Here is a 20822-nt window from a genome sequence, read left to right as displayed (position 1 = left end):
TGAATAAGTCAAAACAATAATAACCTAATTCTGTTTAACTTTCCAAATGTGTGCAAAACCTGAAAATCAGATTATTATAATTCAATTCAGTTCGTAAAACCAACACTGGGATCTAAGGATCGTCTAGTACTATTGTAGTTACTTAACTGTTCCAGTAAGTGTCAGTAAAATATCATTATTCAGTAACCCTAGACATTTGTATTACTTGTTTCTCAAAAAACAAACAATGGTTTAATTTTGTGAGGAATATCAAAAGATGCAGCCTATACCGAAAACTAGTGCATTTTGTCAAAGTACCATACGTCATGCTAAGTTAGACTAGTCAAGTTTTGTTAGTTTTTTAACCTTTCTCTTAAATGTTGTTTGTTTGCTGGAATTAAAACTGCATGAAGATTTTGCTTAAAGTATGAACATGAAAGATTTCCCTTTGTACTTTTTTTTTTCAAATGACAAATTTAAACCATGCTCAGTTCATAATAACCATTAAGTATCATAAATCTGCATTCACAGGAGTGAGCAGACTTCATCCACAGAAACACCACAACCCAGTTTAGCGGCTCTCTAATTCACATTTCCTCTCATAAATTTTTTGGCTTATAGATCAAGGTCAGAGAAACTTAAGAGCCCAAAATGTTTAAATAAAAAGAAGGTTTAAAAACACTTAAAGCTATACTACTACTACTATTAATAGTAATTATTACAAGCAAATCAAATTAGCGTTCTACTCTTCGTTTCTCTCTGAATCTGTTTTGAATCTGAAAAAAACTTGGTTCCAGACTGGTCGGGGCTTCATGTCTCAAACTTTCCTTCTTTTTCTCAAGCGCATCAAAAATCCCACTGTTATCCCCCGAAACCACCCGCTCCTGCTCCAGAAATATCCTCTGGGGACCATCTGTCTTCACTTTCATCTTCCAAAACATCCATGCATATAAATACTTTCTCCAATCTGTTTTCATTTGATTTAGCAACACAAAATATATTACATCACAGTCATTAAATGACATCAAGTTTTTTTTGTTTTTGTTTTATATTATATGGCCATAGAGAGATGTGTTGGATGGATTTGGCACATTTTACATGGCTTGAGGTTTTCTTGAATATTATAGGAATCACAAAAGTATGAGAAGGGAGACTGTGTGAAGATACTAACCTGAGGAATCAGGAAAATAAATTGCATTAACATTTACTAAAACACCATAATCAATTTTTTTCCTAAATGTGCAATATTTGTGAATGAAATGCATTAAACTAGCCAAACCCCTAATCAAATGCAATATATGCTTATACATGATACGATTTCATCGACGTTTACTTATATGTTGTAAACATCTAATTCTATAAATGAATAGTACAATTTTCCAGATTCAGTAAGATTTACAACCACACCCGATAGAACACGAGTCAGCTTCAGCTGCATTAGAAAGTGATTGTTTATTGACATTCGTTAACAGTGTAATGCTGTAGTTACAGAGCTCAGCCTGAGAGAGGCGCTAGAAGTGACCTCAATACACAATTCACAACATTTATTCATCATCCGCTCTTATTCTCTTCCATACACATAAATTAAAGTGTAAAAAGACATAAGCAGGCTAGTGGATGTGTCCGAGGTGGAAGCAGGAGCCAAATCTTTCTGTATTTCCCAGAATGCCATGTTTATAGAGTATGTTTCAGAACCTTCTTCTCATTTCTCTCACATTGTCAAATTTCTGCGCGTCTTGATAAACGAAGTAACGTCCTTCACAAGCGCCAAGTAACGTCCTTCACAAGCGCCAAAGTGTCGCATTTCTTACAATTCCAACCAAATATGCATACTAACATACATCTTAGAAAACTAACAGTATGCAAACAGCAAGTATGAAGACATGTTTTAAAAAAAGATGAATTGTTGGCTGTTGAATTGATTCGACACATTTTAAAATCTTGATTTTACATAGACTGTTCAAGCTAAAATGTACACATTTGATATACAGACATTTTTATAATTTCTTAATTGGGATAAATAATACAAACGCGCTTTCTACATTCCTAATATCTTAAGATGAGTGTTTGAGCTGCAGTTGTTTTTAGCAGAATTACTTTTCAGACATGATCAAAATGGCTTGTTCTTCATCAACACACTAAAATAAATGTTCACCCAAAAATGAAAACTTCAGGAAAACATAATTTATTCACCCTAATGTCATTATGTATGACTTTCCCATTCTTCTTCATAATCAAAGCATTATTATTATTATTATTATATTTATTTTTGGGGGCTGAACGAAGCCATTTAGAAATTATTAGAAGACAAAACTTTTTTTTTTTCTGTCAAGTTTGATTTAGACAGAGACACATGCACCTTGAAATGGCATCATGTTAAGACAATTTATGACCATTTCATGTATAATACACACATTCACTTAATTTCAAAATGTAAACATGAACAGTAATCGAAATGTGAGCATGGGACCAACCCACAGAACAAACCACCCTGAGATAAAAAAAAAAAAAAGTCCTGACATTTAAACCAGTTTCCTTTTTAAATAAATAAATCACTCTCAGAGTATCTTACTGCTCTTTAAACACACACAGCTAAAACACTCTGACAAACATGGCATGTGGTGAACAATTATTTACTATTTTTGGTCTTTCATTTGTTTCAATCCCCTCACCATTTTCTAAGTCATAAAAAGACATGAACAGAAAAACAAAAACACATTTTCTAAACATAAGGGAAAGCGAGTGCATATCATAGCATCAGGAAAATAGAAGTAACTTTTCAAGTAATTTTTAAGTGACTGAGAGATGGCGATGAGACAGAAAAGTCTAGACAAACAGTTGAACTTTATTCAAATGAGCAAAAAAGATGATTTGCGCAGCCAATAACCCCAACATGATCTGGTTTAGAAAACTGAAAAAGTACATAAAAATACAATAAATAAAAAGTATTTCATTACTAAAAATGAACATGCTAAAGGAAAACATATATACAAACTGCAGTAGTGCATTAAGAATCACATAAAGCTGCTCATTATGAGCATTTTCTTCTGAGACATCTTTACTCTACTCATTTGCATAAAGTATCGCATCACCACTGGTTTATAGTGAAACACTATAAATCCCCGTCGCCATGAATGCACCTTTACACAGTTTCTTATCTAGATGCATCTAACCACTGATGAGTCATTTTCAGTCCCTTGTTTTTCATGTTTTGTTATGCTGGATAGTGCAGTCTTATTGGTTTAAAATCCCGCTCTACAAAATAATAAACATCACATTTATTCTTAACATTTTTTCTTTTAATGTTAACATTTAAGTAAACTTCCTATGTTGACTTTTTAAACCCAAAAACATCAAATCATTGAAAGCAATCGAGTTCCAACACTGGAAATTCATTCAGGTACTACAGACAAGGCATCATGAAGCCTTAAACATCCTTAAATATGTTTGATGCATTAATGATTTTAATATTAAAATGTATTGATTAGTACAAACGAATAAATCAAAAGTGTCAAATTACAGTTCAGACTAGCCCTTTCCCCATCGGACTCCTGCAAAGCACTTCCTGTGATAGCGCCGTGTAATGTAAACTAGTGCACACATTTACAGTAATTACGAGATGTCAATCAGATATGTTCTCCAAGCATATTTGGTTTTAACTTTACAACTTTTGTCAACGTGAGAATGCACCAAAGGAAAAGGATGCTGGACGTGGTTTGTGGTGAAATGATGTGCGAACTGAGACCAACTTCAGCAGAGGTCGAGACCCTGAGTGTTAAAGCGTGTTGAAGGCTTCTCTTTCACTATTGCATACACGTTACACACTGTCCACCCGCACAGGTGCCTGGTGCATGCAGTGGTGTCCTGAACACACCAAAGAAATGGACACTGGACACGGTCCAAGAATCCACGATCCACGCTAGTAGATAATTACATGTGGTGTACATGGAAAGGTCACTGAGAGGAAGGTGAATAAGTCCTCACTCAAGGCCAAAAGTGCTGGTCTCTTCCACAGCGATCAGCAGTTTCTCATACAACATGGTGTAGGACGGATACGGTGGGAGATCCAGACGATTAAAACATGTGTGCGCTCTGAGAAACAGACATGGCACATCAGCAGCCTGACTGACAGTCTCGTGTGGAATCAAGAGCAATCTGCATGTTTTTAACATTGATGACAATAATCTAAATATATATTAATAATCAATTTAAATAATTTATATGATTAAGGTTTACTTAAAATTATATTAATAACTTCTCATTTTAAACAGTTCATTTTAAATGCTTAAAAATATTATTTTATGTTAATTTAATTCATTAATGATATATATTATAATAGTATAATTTTAAAAAGTATAAAAAGTAAAAATATAAAAAAGTATTAATAACAGTAATAATACTAAACTGTTAATGTTCATGTTAAATTATTTGCATTACTAATTACTGTTAATTTTTAAATTAATTACTTTGTAAATTTGATTTGTTAGAGTTTGCACTAATGCCTAATCATAGAAAACATAAAAAAAATATATATATATATATATATTATTTTTTTTTTATTGCACTTTTTTATGAATTTGTCAAGTCTGAAAAAAACCTTCCTCATCATGATATATATATGATATATCTCATGATGAGGAAGGTTTTTTTCAAACTTGACAAATTCATAAAAAAGTGCAAATTAACAGAATCAAACCATTTCATAATAAAATAAATATGGAATATATAATAAAATAAAATAACAGCAACTATTTCTTTTTACACATTTTTTCTTGTTTATTTGAAATTTTTCATGACTGATTTTTTTTTTACAGTTTTATAATTTTTATAATTAAAAATTTTCATACCTTTTTGAATCTGGATGGAAAATGGAAATAATAAAAAACAAAATCATAAAAAGAATGTAAATTGATTTGCAAACTCAATTGATTATAATATTGCAGGTGTTCTGTAGAGCAATCCAATGCTTGCATTTCTCAGAGAGGACCTGTATCTTTCATTATTGACATTCTTTGAATTTATGTTAAACATTTACCATGCCAGCTCAAATCAACAAAATATTTGTGATAGATGAGTGCATCACTATACCTCGGGAGCGATGTGATCTTGCCCCATTTCTCGATGCAGAAGCGTCGTAGGCCGTTGCTCCCGCGCAGCGCAGTGAAGCCCTCGTACGGGACGCTGGAGGTGCCCGTCACAAACTGCAGCAGACGCAGTCTCTGTTCATTATTGAAGCGATCTACCGCACCCCAGAACCACCGGATCACAATGTGTCCATCGTGATAACCTGACGACGAGGACAGAGCTCAAATACACAGCTTTTCATTACAGCTAGAATTTTACTTTTGCCCTTTGAAGCAGCATTGAGAAACACTGACCGGCTTATTAATTCAATGAAGTGTAGAAATGACATTGTTTTCATTCATATTTAAAATATATTTAATTCAAGATCCTGAAGTGACAATGCAATTTCACAATAGTGAGAAACAAATTATTATACAATATATATTGATATCTTTCAACATGTGGATTCTTTTGGCACAGCCATAACATCACGTGTATTGATGTTGTGTGTTTTTCTGTATTTGTATGTACAGTAGGTGTAAGCTTGTCCTCTCACCTCCTCTATACTCTGTGTTGTTCCTCCAGTCGTTTAAATCTATCTCTGCTGTCCCTGCAATCACCAGCTCCAGCTCTCTGGCATCAAACACAGACACCAGACGAGAGTCCACCACCTACACACACACACACACACACACACACACACACACACACACAGAGGTCAGATGTTAAATGGTTGTAAACGGGCAGAGAGTAAATCAGATGAGAAGCATGCTTACCTCATAAAAGCCCCGGACTAGAGCCTGTGTCTGCTGGACAACACCTCGCTCCACCCTCCACTTCACCATCCGCTCGATATACTCCTTCTTATTCTTCTCCGTCACCTGCATGTTTGACCCGCCGGACTTCAGCTCCCGCTCGGTCACCTGACATATATTATTATTATATTTACCTGACAAGATATCTTTGATTTAATTTTTATAAACCATGGGAATCTTTAGGGAGCTGTTCATTACAAAATAGCAATAAATGTATACTATTATTGTTGTAAGTGGCCTTTAATTGTGGCCAGCCTAAGGCACACCTGTGCAATAATCATGCGGTCTAATCAGCATCTTTATATGACACACCTGTGAGGTGGATGCATTATCTCGGCAAAGCGTAATTGCTAAATTAATAGAGAAATAGGCCTTTTGTGTACATAGAAAAAGTCTTAGATCTTTGAGTTCAGCTCATGAAAAATGGGGGCAAAAATAAAAGTGTTGCGTTTATAATTTTGTTCAGTGTTCGAATATTGAATGAATTCAATATGAATAAATAAATCAATAAAAAACTTTGCGTGCCGTAGTTTAGGCTGCATACGGGTTAATATTCATTGATACACCTTTATTATATATTTTGCGTGGTTTATTTTGATAGGTTAACTGTTTTTGTGATGTTCGGAGAAAGCACATCCACAGCACTTTTAACATGTCTTTCTGCTTGCTGCAATATATCGCTTTCTGCACTAAACATGAATTTTGCCAAGATATTTTCAGAGATGACAGACAAGATGTTATAGAATGATAATTGAATGAAACCCTAATTTTGATCAGACAAAAAAAATGACATTTAACCAACGTGACATCAGACCGGTTTTCTCAGATCGCATCATAAATATTATTTTTTTAAGACAGAATTAGTTTTAGGGTTTCTCGCACCTGTCCGAACACTTCCTCATTGACTGTGAAGGTGAGATCCAGCACATCAGTGATGTCATTTTCCTTCATCCACTGTAAGCTCTGATGAAACTCCTCATCCAGATACTCCAGGTCACTGAGATCCGTGGCTCTGCAAGCAGGGGTAACAATCAGTAGATTGATTACTATGGCTTTATAATAAACATAAGTAAAATAAATGTTAATTTAAGCCATATTCATTTAATTTCACTCATGTCTGATTTTGTTATTGTGACATAGAGTGAACAGAGTGTTATTGCAGTAAGAGTGAATTTAGGATGAGATGGTTGTAAAAAAAAAAAAAAAGTGACAGTAATACTTTTAAAAAAAAAATACAAATATCAATTAGATTTGTGTGTTTCAATTAAGATGCTTGTATACAAAACATCAAGCTCTTAATTTATGCCTGATTTTTCATTGTTCTCAATGTCTGCGTGTAGTTGAATGCATTGAATGGTTTCTGGTCCACTCACAGTCTGAGGAGAGCTTTATAAAACGGACGGGTGAAGAATGCGTCCAACAAATACTGATGAATCAAAGCCAGGCCGAGAATTCGACCGCTGAAACGGAGCCTGAGAACACACGTCACATCATGCGGTCAAAACAAACGAGACATTCTGCCAATAACAACATAAGCAGAGGTGACCTAATGGATAGACAAGGTTGTGGGTTTGAGTTAAAGCATGTGTTTAGGGTTCGAGTCTCAGGTCCGGCAGGAATTTGTCAGTGGGGGGAGTGAATGACCAGTGCTCTCTTCCACCCTCAATAACACGACTGAGGTGAGACCCTTGAGCAAGCCACCAAACTGCTCCACAGACATCGCAGCAATAAGGATGCCCACTGCTTCGGGTGTGTGTTCACGGTGTGTGTGTGTGTGTGTTCACTACTGTGTGTGTGCACTTGGATGGGTTAAATGCAGAGCACTAATTCTGAGTCACCATACTTGGCCACTTCACTTATTTCTCTGTCAATGAAAATTCAGAATGTGTTCCCATACCACACAGGAAGTGGAATTCCTTGGGAGGAAGTGGAAAGAACCTTACCATTCCAAATGGTTTTCTACAAAAGCTGACATGGGGCTGATCTGGACAGTGTATGTGTCGTTGGCGGAGTATTCAAACAGGCCGTAGTAAGGGTTAAACAGCTCCTGAGACAGCAGGAAGAAAAACTCTCGCGATGGACCGCTGTAGTCCAGTCTGAGAAGAAACGCAGAATTCAGATAGAATCACAAATATATATTTGCCTTTGCTTTGTGTGAATAAAAATAAAACATAACATTATCATTTAAATCTAATAACAGATTATGTATTTTAAATACCAATATATTAAATAGACAATATTTGGTTATTCTGAGATTACTTGGCTTATGACTAAACAGCCATTAATTACCATAGTTTGCTTTCAACTTTAAAAATATGTAAGTATATATATCAGGAATTATGTACACGTCATATTTGCTATCATTACGTTGTGTTATGTACAGACGATCATCTGTCTCACCCTTCCTCTCCGACAAAGGTGATGTACAGCTTGTTTCTCTGGAGCTCTTTACGGGAGTAGGCCATGACCTGTTTAAATGTTCCTTCTAACAGATGATCTCTTCTGACGATCAGTCTAAATACAAGAAATCAGAAATGAAGGACGTTCATCCAGCAGATCCTACTTTAAAGACCGCATACTTAACATTTTTATCCATCAAAGAAACATTAAGTTGATCACAAGAGACATTAAAAATATTTGTATTTTAAATAATTTGTTTGACATTGTAGTTATCAAAGATTTGTGTAAAAAATTATCACAGTTTCCAAAAACAGTATACAGCAAAAATTTTAAACATTTATAATAATAATAAAAAAATGTTTCTTTAGCATAAAATCATCATATTAGAATGATTTCTGAAGGATCATGTGCCACTGAAGACTGGTGTTAAGATACTGAAAATTCAGCAATAAATTACATTTTAAAATATAAAATTATACACATATAATATTTACAAACTAAAACTGAAAAAAAAAAAGTTTTTTTAAATTCTAATAATAAAATTTCACAATTGTACTACTTTTACTGTAATTCTGATCAAATAGATGCAGCCTTGGTGAGCAGAAGAGACTACACACTTGATCTTGCCGGGTCCTTGCCCGTAGCCCTTCGCCTCCAGCTTCCTGTAGAAGTTGCGCAGTTTGGCCTCAAAATCTCTGCGGTAGGGCGCTGGTGCCCGAGCCCTCTGGGACCCTGAAACACAGCCCCTCATCATCAGCACAGAGTTACTATACTGTACATATCAAGGATCAGCAGGCCATCAAACGACTCGGAAAGAGTTCACCTTGAGAACAAACACACGAAAAGGGGAAATGATTATTCCTTTCGTTACATTAAAGACGTGTTTCAGGGCAAAGATTTTTGATAAGGTTTTGGAGGACAGTTTTATTTGTCTGAATTGTCCAAACATGCACAGAAGTCAAGTTTTACAAAACTGACTAGTTACAAAGAAGACTAGTTAACCACATTACGGACCGAAGGAAACGTGGCAAACACAGGTTTGTATATTGACCACTACAGGTGTGGGGTCTGTAAATGGGCAGCTGGGTTGGGACAGTATTTAAGGCTGGAGAGCGGCTGACCTGGAGAGCTCTCACCAGACAGACAGCAGGCTGGACCGAGAGGAGTTCGCTCGAGGAAGCCTTTATCAGAGCAGATCAGAGCGTGTCAGTGAACTATGACTGGACTTTCCCTGCAAACTGAGGTTCTTCATGTAAGTAAACCAATTCAACCGTGTTAACATCCCAGCGCTTAACATGGGTGTTAATGGGATGATGCATGTTCAAGAGCTGGTCAGGGACACATATTCAGTGCACAACGTTTCATTCACATTTGTGACATAAAAACAGATGTGAACTGTAAAATGTCCTGTATTTCCTGTAGGAATGTGTGCAAAATAAATAAATAAATAAAAAGTCCCTGTGGGTCCTTAATAAGTCTAAAAATTCTGTTTTATGAAATTTAAGTTCAACAATCTTAAATGTAAGTCTTAATGATCATTTTAGGAGGTCTTAAATTTGGGGAGGGAAGAACTGGAAACATTTAATTAATTTATTAATACATTTTTAAATACTTTCAAAAGGCTATGATTTCATTAAATAAATGTGAGCTCTGCACACTGAAAATCAAACGGTGCGCTGCTGCATGTTCTACAGGCTTAAGGTTTCAGATAAATTTTCAATCAATGAACAGCACGCATTTATTCCGAAAGGTTGCTTATGATCTACTGTTGATAAATTATGACAATTTTTATGGTGTTTCTATTTTAACATGTTACAGATAGTTTTAAGAGTGCATACTTTATACCAAGCACCAAGTCCTGGTATAGTATATTTAGCTTTAAGCATTTGAGAAGGATGTTATTGGAAAGTGCAAATGATGCCTAGGAATTTGCTTGATGTCACATCAGGTCACATCAAAACAATTATCCAGATTGGAGAGCATCTGAAGGATAATGTTTAAAGCTCTTGGCTGACTCACCTGGAGAGTTTTGAGGAGAAGAACCAGGAGAGCATCGTGGAGAGAAGTTGAACCCGGGGTGAAATGATGTGAGAGGAATGTAAGACATGATATCCCCCTCAAACAAACTGAAAATCAAAGCAAAACACGTTCTGAAAATAGCATGTTTGAGACAGATTAGAAATGTTAAATCACAGGAAATATTTCCTGTGTGTGTATATATATATATATATATATATATATATATATATATATATATATATATATATATATATATATATATATATATTTTTTTTTTTTTTTTTTTTTATAGAATGGGCAGTTCATTGGATGGAGGTTGCTTTACCTTAACAGCATGACCAGATCGGCATCACATGACAGCTTCTCCAGTCTCTGTGTGCCTTCGGTTCGGATGTGATGCACCTTTTCCCTGCAGATATAATAAACACAGCTGGAAAACTGAGAACCGTTTGAAGGAACTAATGATGTCTTTTGTTACAGAGGAAGGTGAAGTGTCATACTTGAGCGAGTGATTCCTCGCCAGACTCGGCTGTCGTTCCTGTAGCACCTCAAAGATGTTTGGCTGCCGTAAAAACACTACAATCTTCTCATTGTATGCTGAGAAACAGACGGAAAATAATTCATATCAACTCTGGTATACGCTGGATATTTATGATGGTTTGGGTTTCTTTGCTTATGATCATGGTCATCAACATTGTGATATTAATGTCAGTTTTATTTGACTAGATAAGCACACTAAAGAATAAGCTCTTTCTCCTCGTATCATGATTTAATAAAAAGAGTGTCTGGCTTAAACTTTATTGTCATAAGTATGAATCATTTCTGCAAATCAAGTATTTTTTTTTTTTTTTTACATTTCAACCACTGATTTATCAATCAAATCTGAATAAAATCATGTTGGTGAATACTGTATGCTGATTGTAACTATGCAAAGTTATATTGGTACATTAAAAAATGTATACGATTAAATAATACATTCTGAGATTTACTGAAAACATTGATCATTAACTAGATTTCTACTAAAATCTACTTTTTAATTCATTTAAAAACAAATACATAAATGTAATGTCATCTAATAAGATGAAACAGAAAACAAAAATATTTGGGGGATTTGTAATTGTTTTACTGTTTTTGAAAGAAACTAAAGCTTAGTAATGCTGCATTTATTTCATAAAAAAGTAATACAGTAATATTGTTAAATATTATTACAATTGAAAATAACTGCATTATATTTGAATATATTTTAAAATGTAATTTATTCCCTTGATCAAAGCTGAATTTTCAGCATCATTACTCTATTCTTTTGACACATGATCCTTCAGAACATTTATTTTTATTATTATTATGTCGAAAACAGTTTGCATATTTTTGTGCAAACCGAAATATTTGACAAGATTCTCTGATGAATAAACAATTCAACACAACAGCATTTATGTGATGCATGATTGCATTCATTTTTAAACCATTCAAGAAAAAACAATGAACAGAAAAAAATCTATATTTTTCATCTTATTTTAGCTACATTGACTAACCCTTAGTGCACCTGCATTAGTGATCTGTCCATTATTTGTGAATGGTCCTTACCTAACGACACTGGCTCCGGCTGGCTTTGGTTTCGTATGGCTGCTGCAGGGCTGTTTCCAGGCCTGGCTAACAAAGACACCCCTCGGGTGCGAGACACCTCAGATGCCTGGATATAATAAAGAAGTAAAATAACAGTAATTTCTGTATCATCTACTAAAGGATCAATCTTTATGTCTCGTCTCTGTATGGTGAGTGTGTCAGACCTCTCCTGCGCTGTAGCTGCGTAATCTCTGCAGGTGCTGGCGGCGCGTCAGGTGGTTCGGCAACCTGCCGTTTTGCAAAGGGATCCTGGGATCTATGAAGGTCGTGGCACGAATGTTGTGGTCTACAAAGAATGACTGTGGAAACCAACAGAAGACAGACAGTTGAAATAATGTCTTGATGGACACTGAGGCGAGACGTTAGGAAGAGCGTGATGTGAGGTACCTTCCCCTGCGCATCTGTTTTGATCTCCCAGCCCCGCGGCAGCTCCAGCTGAGCATCTGCAAACCTGTTCAAGAAGGCCACCAGGTCACGGTTGTGCTGGTACCGCTCAAAGTTTCGGGCATCACGTCGGATTTTCAGGACCATGTGTTTCAGACACGAGCTGTTTGTGAACATACGATATGCACCCTGTAAAATAATAATAATAATAATGTTACTAGCATAAACTTTTGAATTAAAACATGACACGTATACTACAATTCAAAAGTGTGGGGTCTGTAAGAGTTTTTAAAAGAAGTCTTGTATGCTCACCAAGACTCCATTTATTTGTTAAAAATACGGTAAAATCGGTAATACTGTGAAACTTTATTACAATTCAAAATAACTGTTTTCTATTTGAATATATTGTATTATAAGTGTAATTTATTCCTGTGATTCGCAGCTGAATTTTCAGCATCACTACTCCAGACTTCAGTGTCACGTGATCCTTCAGAAATCATTCTAATATGCTGATTTCGCTGCTTATCATTTCTTCTTCTTATTATAAATGTTTACATTTTTTTCTCACTTTTAAAAAAATAATATAAATGCCTTTACTGTCACTTTTGATCAAGTCAACGTGTTCTTACTAAATAAAAGTATTTCTTTCCAAAAGAAAAATCTTCCTGGCCCCAAACTTTTGATCAATATTCTAACTTAAGCAGCATTCTCTATAGAGCTAGAAGAAATGATTTAGATGTAGTGAATAGTGTGTAGTGTGGAGGGCGCTCACATAATTTGTGTGGAGAACAGTGAAGAACTCTGGGTGAGTGATGAACTTGACTGCTGGACTCTGCAGCAGTAACGTGATCTTCTGACAATGACCTGGAGAACACGGGGCGTCTCTCCTCAACTCTTAAAAAAGAGAAGAAGATCATTTCAAGGGACCGTTTACCAACTTACAAAAAAAATTCAGCCTTTTGCCTCAGCTCTCAAATTGTGTTCATTATTCTGCACGGTCAAACCTTCCACATTCACAAGGTGTGTGAGCTCTGTGTTCATTTCCTGTTTAGCATCTTTCTATATCAAGTTTGTTCTCACAAAACCAGCCGAAGAAGTTTTCACATTCATCATAAACACTCCAGATTTCAAAAGACAAGTTTTGAAATTACTAATGACTTAAACCTGAACCGTTAGTAAATTTTCCTCAAAGAAGGCTATGAAATGGCTTTAGAGAAGCTGAAATGCATATACGCTGCTTGTATGTGGCTTTTGAAGCCATTGATTGGTTACTGGCTACATTTGTTGCATGCGAACAGGAATCTGAAGGATTTTTGCCACCTTTTTCTGCAAATGGATTTAAACATGGTGTTAAAAAGAGTTGAGAGAATTATAGCCTCTTTACTAGCTGGACGAATTATCAAGCGACCTATAAAAGAGAATTATGCATTGGATGTTGTGCAAAATAAACTTTTTTTGGTGTACAAAAACAAACCGTTTCCACTGACGTGAGCATGAGCTAATGATTTACACTTTCTGCGGGAAAGAGATCAACAGTCATTATGATTGTTACCGGTTGTCTGTGGAGGCGAGTCGGTCTCAGTGTTGGTCGTTCTCTCGTTGTGAGGACTTCCTGACTCCTCGTTTCTCCTTTCTGTGGCCATCGTCCTCTGGATGGTCTGGTACCTGATGAAGACACGAGTAATACTGTTGTAACGTGAGGGTTCGTTATGTGGTGGTAGATCACTCTTTATAATAATGAACAGCAGAATGGAGACAGAAGACTTCAGTCAAGCGGCACTTTTACTGAACACCGTCACAACAACAACACTTCCTTCCACACGGCCTTTCACGTGACATCACTAACCAATCAGAAGCAAGGACTTAGACTGAGATAAACGTGAGTGAATCAGATAGGCAGATTCAGCAGAATATCCTTACTGCATTAAATATGTAAACACATAAAGGTGTAAATAATTAACTGACTAAACATTGTAAATATACTTCTAGTATATTAACTCAAATATAAATCATATTAAATTCTAAACATTACAACTTTCCAACATGAAATATGACCTCCACTTCTAAACCTTACATTTCCTCCCCCACCCACAAAAGAAACGTCCCCGTTTCCCATCAAATAAACAAGTAACATTCACCACAGCAATAAACCAACTGTATCAGTTCAGAACATAGTCCTTAAGGAATCTTGGAGGTCTAACTGAACGTTTCCCAGGGCGTAGCAAAGAACCAGACGCCTGAGGAGTGGAGGGGGCAGTGTCAAACTGGCTTACTGGGCCAAAGGAGGGAGCTGAGCAAGACTGAGTCAGGGGAGAGCGGGATTGGGGCTGTGGTCGGGGTTGTGGATGGCCAGTGGGAGGGACTAATGAGGGAGTATTGCCCTGGCCAGATAAGGTGTAACTCCTCGTGGCTGCAAACTTTAAAGGCTTAAAGGGCAAAGCACCTGATAATGCAGTCAAATGAGGGAGTTGAGACTGCAAAAAGTCACGTGTAGGTGTCTCATGTCCACAATCTGGCACAGGAGCATAGTAGGGTCTGAGACGGTTGTAGTGGACAATCTGGGATTTATCAGACTGATCCAGGAGATAGTGAATCCTGTATGTCACTCCAGGAGAATCCACATCAGATCCTAGGCACTCTAATATTTCAAAGGGGCCTTTCCAGTGAGGAGCAAGTTTTTGTTTTGCTGTAGTGGGGTCATTTAACCAGACAAGGTCTCCCGGAACATAGGGAGTGTGCTTAACACTCTTGTCATACTGTCGTTTCTGCTGATTGTGGGCATAATCTCTGTTCCATGCAGCAGAACTGAAAGCGGACTGAAGTTTCTGTGTCAATTGTGCAACATAGTCAGCAGGAGAACCCGTAATAGACAAAGATGGTGTGTTGTTAGGTAACAGCATGTTGACAGGCATCCTGGCTTCATGACCATGTGTGAGGAAGAATGGTGTGAATCCTGTTGTAGAGTGTGGGTTGGTATTGTAAGCCAAAGCAACTTGGTTGAGGCAGTCATCCCATTCCCCAGACTGCTGAAGAAGTGTCTTGGCTAACTGATCAATAAGTGTCCTGTTGAACCTCTCAATCATGCCGTCACACTGAGGATGATATGGGCTGGTTCGTGTTTTCTGCACGCACAGCAGGTCACACAGATGTTTCATCAGGTCAGATTCAAACTGACGTCCCTGATCAGTGTGAAGCATTTCCGGAATACCATGCTCACAGATGAAGTTTTCAAACAGACATTTCGCTACTGTTATGGCGCGCTGGTCTGGAATGGCATAGAGGTTGACATACTTGGAGAAATAATCTTGGACAACAAGCACATACCTGTTGCCACGACTCGTGATGGGGAGCTCAAGTATGTCAGCTGCGACCTTTTGGAATGGCTCAGTAGCAACAATTGTTTTCATTGGAGCTCTCTGATAAGGTGTGGGACTCCGTCTGGCGTCACATGGAGTACATTGCTTGCACCACATCTTGATGTCACGTGACATAAAGGGCCAGTAGCACAGCTGTTGAGCACGTTTCAGGACCTTATCAGCAGATGAATGACCAGTTACAGGATTTCCATGCAGCATCTGAAGAACAGTGTCTTTCAAAGCATGAGGGACAATCAGTTGATGGAGCACTGATGTTGTGGATGGGTTGAAAACTTTACGGCAGAGCACACCATTATGAAAAGTAAGTCTGTGGAATTCTTGCCAAAATGCTTTCTCAACAAGTGTGCGTTTTTTCATGCGCCAGTATGGGGGTTTCTGTCCCTTAACTGTCCAGCTAATAACCTCTAACAGTACGGGGTCTCGCTGTTGTTCCTTTTTAAAATCCTCTTCAGGGAACTGCAGCACAAATGTGGAGGAGACAGACTGTTGAACACACTGTGAGGAGGTCGGAGGAGATTGTGGTCCAGTCAGGTTACAGCAAACTGGCTTTGTATCAGTACTGCAGAGGCTGTGATGTACAAAACTGAACGGACTAGACAGACTCACAGGACTCAGATTAGAATGTCTCTTGTCAGAGTGCGGATTACCAAAAGCACTGGAGGAGGTGCTCTGCTCAGTTGGTCTGATGTCAGCAGGGCGACGTGACATTGCATCTGCATTGAGGTGACTGTGGCCATCCTTGTAAATTACAGTCCATTCAAAAGGATCAAGTTCAAGGGCCCAGCGTGCACGGCGACCAGTTCTGTCATTGTCAATCGGTATTTTCCTGAGACCCAGGAGAGGTTTGTGATCAGTTACAATAACAAAGGGCTGTTTGTAAAGGTAGTGGCGAAAATGTCGCACGGCCCAGACAATGGCCCAGAGTTCTCTGTCATATGTTGACCATTTTCTTTCTGCTTTTGTGAGAACATGACTAGCATAAGCAACCACTTTTTCTTGATCCCCTTGCCTCTGAGCAAGCACAGCACCAATTGCAGAGCCTGAAGCATCTGTGTAGAGGGAGAATGGCACAGTGAAGTCAGGGAAAGAAACCACTGGAGGGTTTGTGAGTGCATGTTTCAGATAAGTGAATGCATCCTGACATTGAGAAGTCCATTGGAAAGGTGCATTCTTCTCTGTGAGAGCATGTAGAGGAACACTGTGATGTGCAAAGCTTCGGATGAATTTGCGGTAATATGAACAAAGTCCCAGAAATGCTCTTACTTCTGTAGCTGACCGTGGAGTAGGCCAGTCTTGGACACTTTTCACATTCCGCGGGTCAGGCTGAATGCCGTCTTTGGATACAACATGACCCAGAAACTGTACTTGATCCCTGGCAAAACAGCATTTTGAGGGATTCAGCTTCAGGCCACTTGACTGGAATCTGGAGAGAATTTCTTCCAGGTGCTGGAGATGTTCACTGAAAGAGCGGCTGTAGATGAGGACATCATCCAAATACACTAGACATGTTCTCCATGGGAGGCCACGAAGTACCATTTCCATCAAACGCTGGCATGTGGCTGGAGCGTTGGTGAGACCCATTGGCATAACTTTAAAGTGATAAAGGCCACTACCTGTTGTGAATGCTGTTTTTTCACGGTCTTCTTCCTGCAGCTCGACTTGCCAATAGCCATGTTGTAGGTCCATTGTGGAGAACCAGGCAGAGCCCGACAAAGCATCCAGTGCGTCATCGACTCTCGGAAGAGGGTGGGAATCTTTGATTGTCACTGTATTAAGTTTTCTATAGTCCAGGCAGAAACGCCATGTGCCATTTTTCTTGCGCACCAAAACAACTGGCGCAGCCCAGGGACTGTAGCTTTCTTCAATGACATCTGCCTTTAACAGGTTGTCAACTTGAGTCTGTATTTCAGCTCTCTGTTCTGGTGTCACTCTGTAGGCTCTCTGTTTAATTGGTGTGGCCTCACCAGTGCGGATTTGATGCTTGATGATGCTCGTGCGACCTCTGTCCTCTGAGTGTTTACTGAATACTGCTGAGTATTTCTGAAGCAGTGATTTCAGAGACTGAACTTGGGAAGGGGACAGGTCGCTGTCATTTATCTGGACAGGTGGAGCTATATCATGCACAGGGGAGGTTGCACACCCTGTCCCTTCCCCTGATACGACGTCAACAGATGAAACTGAATGAAACTCACCCAGGTGTTGACCTGAATGCAGCTCAACGTCATCTCGGGAGGGATTTAAGATTCGAACCACAGTAGTACCATTCTGAACCTCACTGAGAGAATGTGCCACAATGATGTCACACAATGGGTTGGGCATGAGAACACCATAATAGTCAGTTGGCATGGGAGAAGCAGGTGTAGCTGCTGACACACAGGCTGTGATGAGAGTTTCACTCATAGCTGGAATCTTAGTGGGCGCTAGCACAGATACATTACAGCAGGCGGCCACTTCATGTCCTTTGGGCAGGAGAGGAATTTTCATGTCCCAAAGTTGCAGCATTTTGTTGTTTATGTCAAGGAGGGCATGGTGTTTCCGTAGAAAATCAAACCCAAGAATGACTGGCTGGCAAGCACCTCTGAGAATTTCAAAGTCCTGTTGCCATACCTGATGTCCAAGTCTGATACCAATCGTTAACTTGCCTAAAATGTCCAGGCACTGTCCATCGACTGAGCGAGCTGGCAGAGAGGAGGGTGTCATGGGGCGTTTTTTCAATGCTGGGTGAGAGTTACGAAAATCTTCGCTCACAATGGAAACGTCAATTAGAGTCAATTAAAGTGCACACTTCAATGCCCTCAACAATAGCCAAGATTGTAGAAGAGACAGAATCATCAGAGTGTGAGTCATTTTTGTCAGGCATTAACTTGGGAAAATCCTTTTGGGGCAGTGAGACAGTAGCTGATGTTTGCCCCTCAACAGCAGCTAATGGAAGTTTCCCTGACGGTTGGAATCAGAGTGCGAATATCGTTCAGGAGACTTGAAGCGAACACTACCTCTAGCATGTGGACTGGCATCCCTGTTTCCCTGTGGAGCAGGACTAGGGCTGCGTCTGTATCTGTTCGTATCATCCTTGTCATGGCGACCATACCTGGAGTACTGATAGGACTGGCGTGAGGGAGAGCGATGACGGTCACGTCTGTCATTGTCATGCCATTGACGGTCTCTCTGAGTAACAGGGGAAGGAGGACAACGGTCATAGCAGGACCCTGGATCACGACCATGATACTGCTCAGGTGAGTAATTGTCTCTGCGGTGTTGTCTGTTATAATAGGGTTGTGGAGAGACACTGCGTGCACTGTATCGAGCATCATCAGAGGAAAACCTTTCAGTTTGGGAGTCCAGACGCTGAGCTAGGTGGCTGTGTTTCTCTCTTAATAGGTGTACTTCACTTTGTAAACTGTTGACAGTAAGAGTCAGCTGCTCAACTGCATGCAGAAGCTTATCATCAGTAGATTTAGGACGAACCATAGCTACCTGCTCTGAAGCGTGAGAGTGTGGAGACCCTACAGTTGTCAGTTGGAGTGCTGCACGCGCCCTCTCACACCGGCTGGCGATACGCAGGGCATCCTCAAGATCCTCTGCACCCATCTCATGGACTTTTGACTGAAGATTTGGGTCCAAGCCAGCAACAAAGCGGCGAAATTTCTCACCTTCCAGTGCATTGTGGTCATAGTTTGGAAAGGCTTCTAATACAAGACGAGTGATGTCAGCACTGTACACATCCAAACTTTCACCTGGTCGACGAGGTCGAGCATTCACATGTGTCTGGAAGAATGGCAGGGAGTATATTGGTCCAAAAACGTCCCTGAGTTTCTCCTTTACTGAATCATAGTCCTTCTGGATAGAAGAAGGAAGGCTGTCCCAATACAGAAATGCAGCATCTGCTAGGCGAGTAGGGAGGACAGAAGCCATCACCGTATACAGATCTGTATCAGTTGAACTCATAGCCTGCACTGCCACTTCAAAACGTCGAGACCAACTTGTGAATGATTCAGTCCCATCTCCTTTAAAAGCAGGTGGAAGATCAATTTTTAGGGCACTGGAGACAGCACATGTGGCTAGAGAAACAGCACCTGTTGATGTAACGTTAGCATCGCGCCGTCGTCGCGTGGGGGAAGACTGCAGCCCAGTTTCACTTTCATCAGCCGACATGGTGACAAAATATCCAGTCCCAAAACTCACAAAAAGCACGTAAAGTGGAAAAATAAATAAGTAAACAAATACCGCAATAGTCCCTTAATATCTCCACAGTAGTTGTTAGTAAATCCACTGTTCACAAAGAGTGTAAAATCCAGATAGCGCACAAAAAAAAAAAATGACCGCATCCACAGTTCGTAGGAATAAAACCACCAAAATAACACCACACTGCCACCAAATGTAACGTGAGGGTTCGTTATGTGGTGGTAGATCACTCTTTATAATAATGAACAGCAGAATGGAGACAGAAGACTTCAGTCAAGCGGCACTTTTACTGAACACCGTCACAACAACAACACTTCCTTCCACACGGCCTTTCACGTGACATCACTAACCAATCAGAAGCAAGGACTTAGACTGAGATAAACGTGAGTGAATCAGATAGGCAGATTCAGCAGAATTTCCTTACTGCATTAAATATGTAAACACATAAAGGTGTAAATAATTAACTGACTAAACATTGTAAATATACTTCTAGTATATTAACTCAAATATAAATCATATTAAATTCTAAACATTACAACTTTCCAACATGAAATATGACCTCCACTTCTAAACCTTACACTGTTATTAGTCACTAACATCTGTACAGTATGAATCCCATTGTAAAGAATCCTTTACAACTATTTCTACCCAAACGCCCAACTCATATGCTGCTCGACGGTTCAGTAAAGCTTTGTGTGCTTTGAGAAGAATCTAAAATCCCTAATCTGCTGCTTCTGGACTATTAAATAAACAGCCTTTAATCACACTCTAAATGGAAACATGATAAGCATCTCTATTTCTGTCCTGTAGGTGGCGAAAGAGAGCACGTTCATGAGCCATTGCGAACGTGCTTGGTTTCCAGAACAACTGCAGCATTTTATGAATCACTTTTTTAATCACTGGCTTTGATCATTTTTACAAAGGTTACTGTTATATGCCTATTTGGTTAAAATACAGTGTTCATCTATTTAAGTTTAAT

The 20822-nt window shown here is 38.8% G+C and overlaps 2 protein-coding genes across 3 annotated transcripts in view; one reads left to right on the top strand and one right to left on the bottom strand.

The window, feature by feature from the left end:
• Positions 1 to 422, top strand: part of LOC113113315 (cytochrome c oxidase assembly factor 1 homolog) — a 1947-nt gene extending 1525 nt beyond the window's left edge. Inside the window, exon 5 of the mRNA XM_026279438.1 lies at positions 1 to 422. This exon is cut by the window's left edge and continues 329 nt beyond it. The gene's annotated coding sequence lies outside the window, so the exon portion shown is untranslated.
• A 984-nt stretch (positions 423 to 1406) lies between these two features.
• Positions 1407 to 20822, bottom strand: part of LOC113113270 (E3 ubiquitin-protein ligase HECW1-like) — a 42645-nt gene continuing 23229 nt past the window's right edge. For both annotated transcript variants that reach the window (XM_026279415.1, XM_026279420.1), the window contains exons 12-28: positions 13837 to 13949; positions 13057 to 13178; positions 12288 to 12473; positions 12065 to 12199; positions 11862 to 11967; positions 10778 to 10874; positions 10603 to 10686; positions 10278 to 10384; positions 8876 to 8990; positions 8259 to 8372; positions 7802 to 7954; positions 7232 to 7330; positions 6741 to 6870; positions 5820 to 5966; positions 5600 to 5714; positions 5068 to 5266; positions 1407 to 4071 (exon numbers count right to left, since the gene is read on the bottom strand). In XM_026279415.1, the coding sequence (XP_026135200.1) occupies positions 3960 to 4071; positions 5068 to 5266; positions 5600 to 5714; positions 5820 to 5966; positions 6741 to 6870; positions 7232 to 7330; positions 7802 to 7954; positions 8259 to 8372; positions 8876 to 8990; positions 10278 to 10384; positions 10603 to 10686; positions 10778 to 10874; positions 11862 to 11967; positions 12065 to 12199; positions 12288 to 12473; positions 13057 to 13178; positions 13837 to 13949 (2134 nt within the window). In that variant the 3' untranslated portion in view covers positions 1407 to 3959. The remainder of the gene's footprint in view (positions 4072 to 5067; positions 5267 to 5599; positions 5715 to 5819; positions 5967 to 6740; positions 6871 to 7231; positions 7331 to 7801; positions 7955 to 8258; positions 8373 to 8875; positions 8991 to 10277; positions 10385 to 10602; positions 10687 to 10777; positions 10875 to 11861; positions 11968 to 12064; positions 12200 to 12287; positions 12474 to 13056; positions 13179 to 13836; positions 13950 to 20822) is intronic.

This window comes from Carassius auratus, chromosome 2 (genome assembly GCF_003368295.1).
Source record: "Carassius auratus strain Wakin chromosome 2, ASM336829v1, whole genome shotgun sequence".
Classification (NCBI taxonomy): Eukaryota; Metazoa; Chordata; class Actinopteri; order Cypriniformes; family Cyprinidae; genus Carassius; species Carassius auratus.
This window is presented reverse-complemented; position numbering and strand designations above follow the sequence as displayed.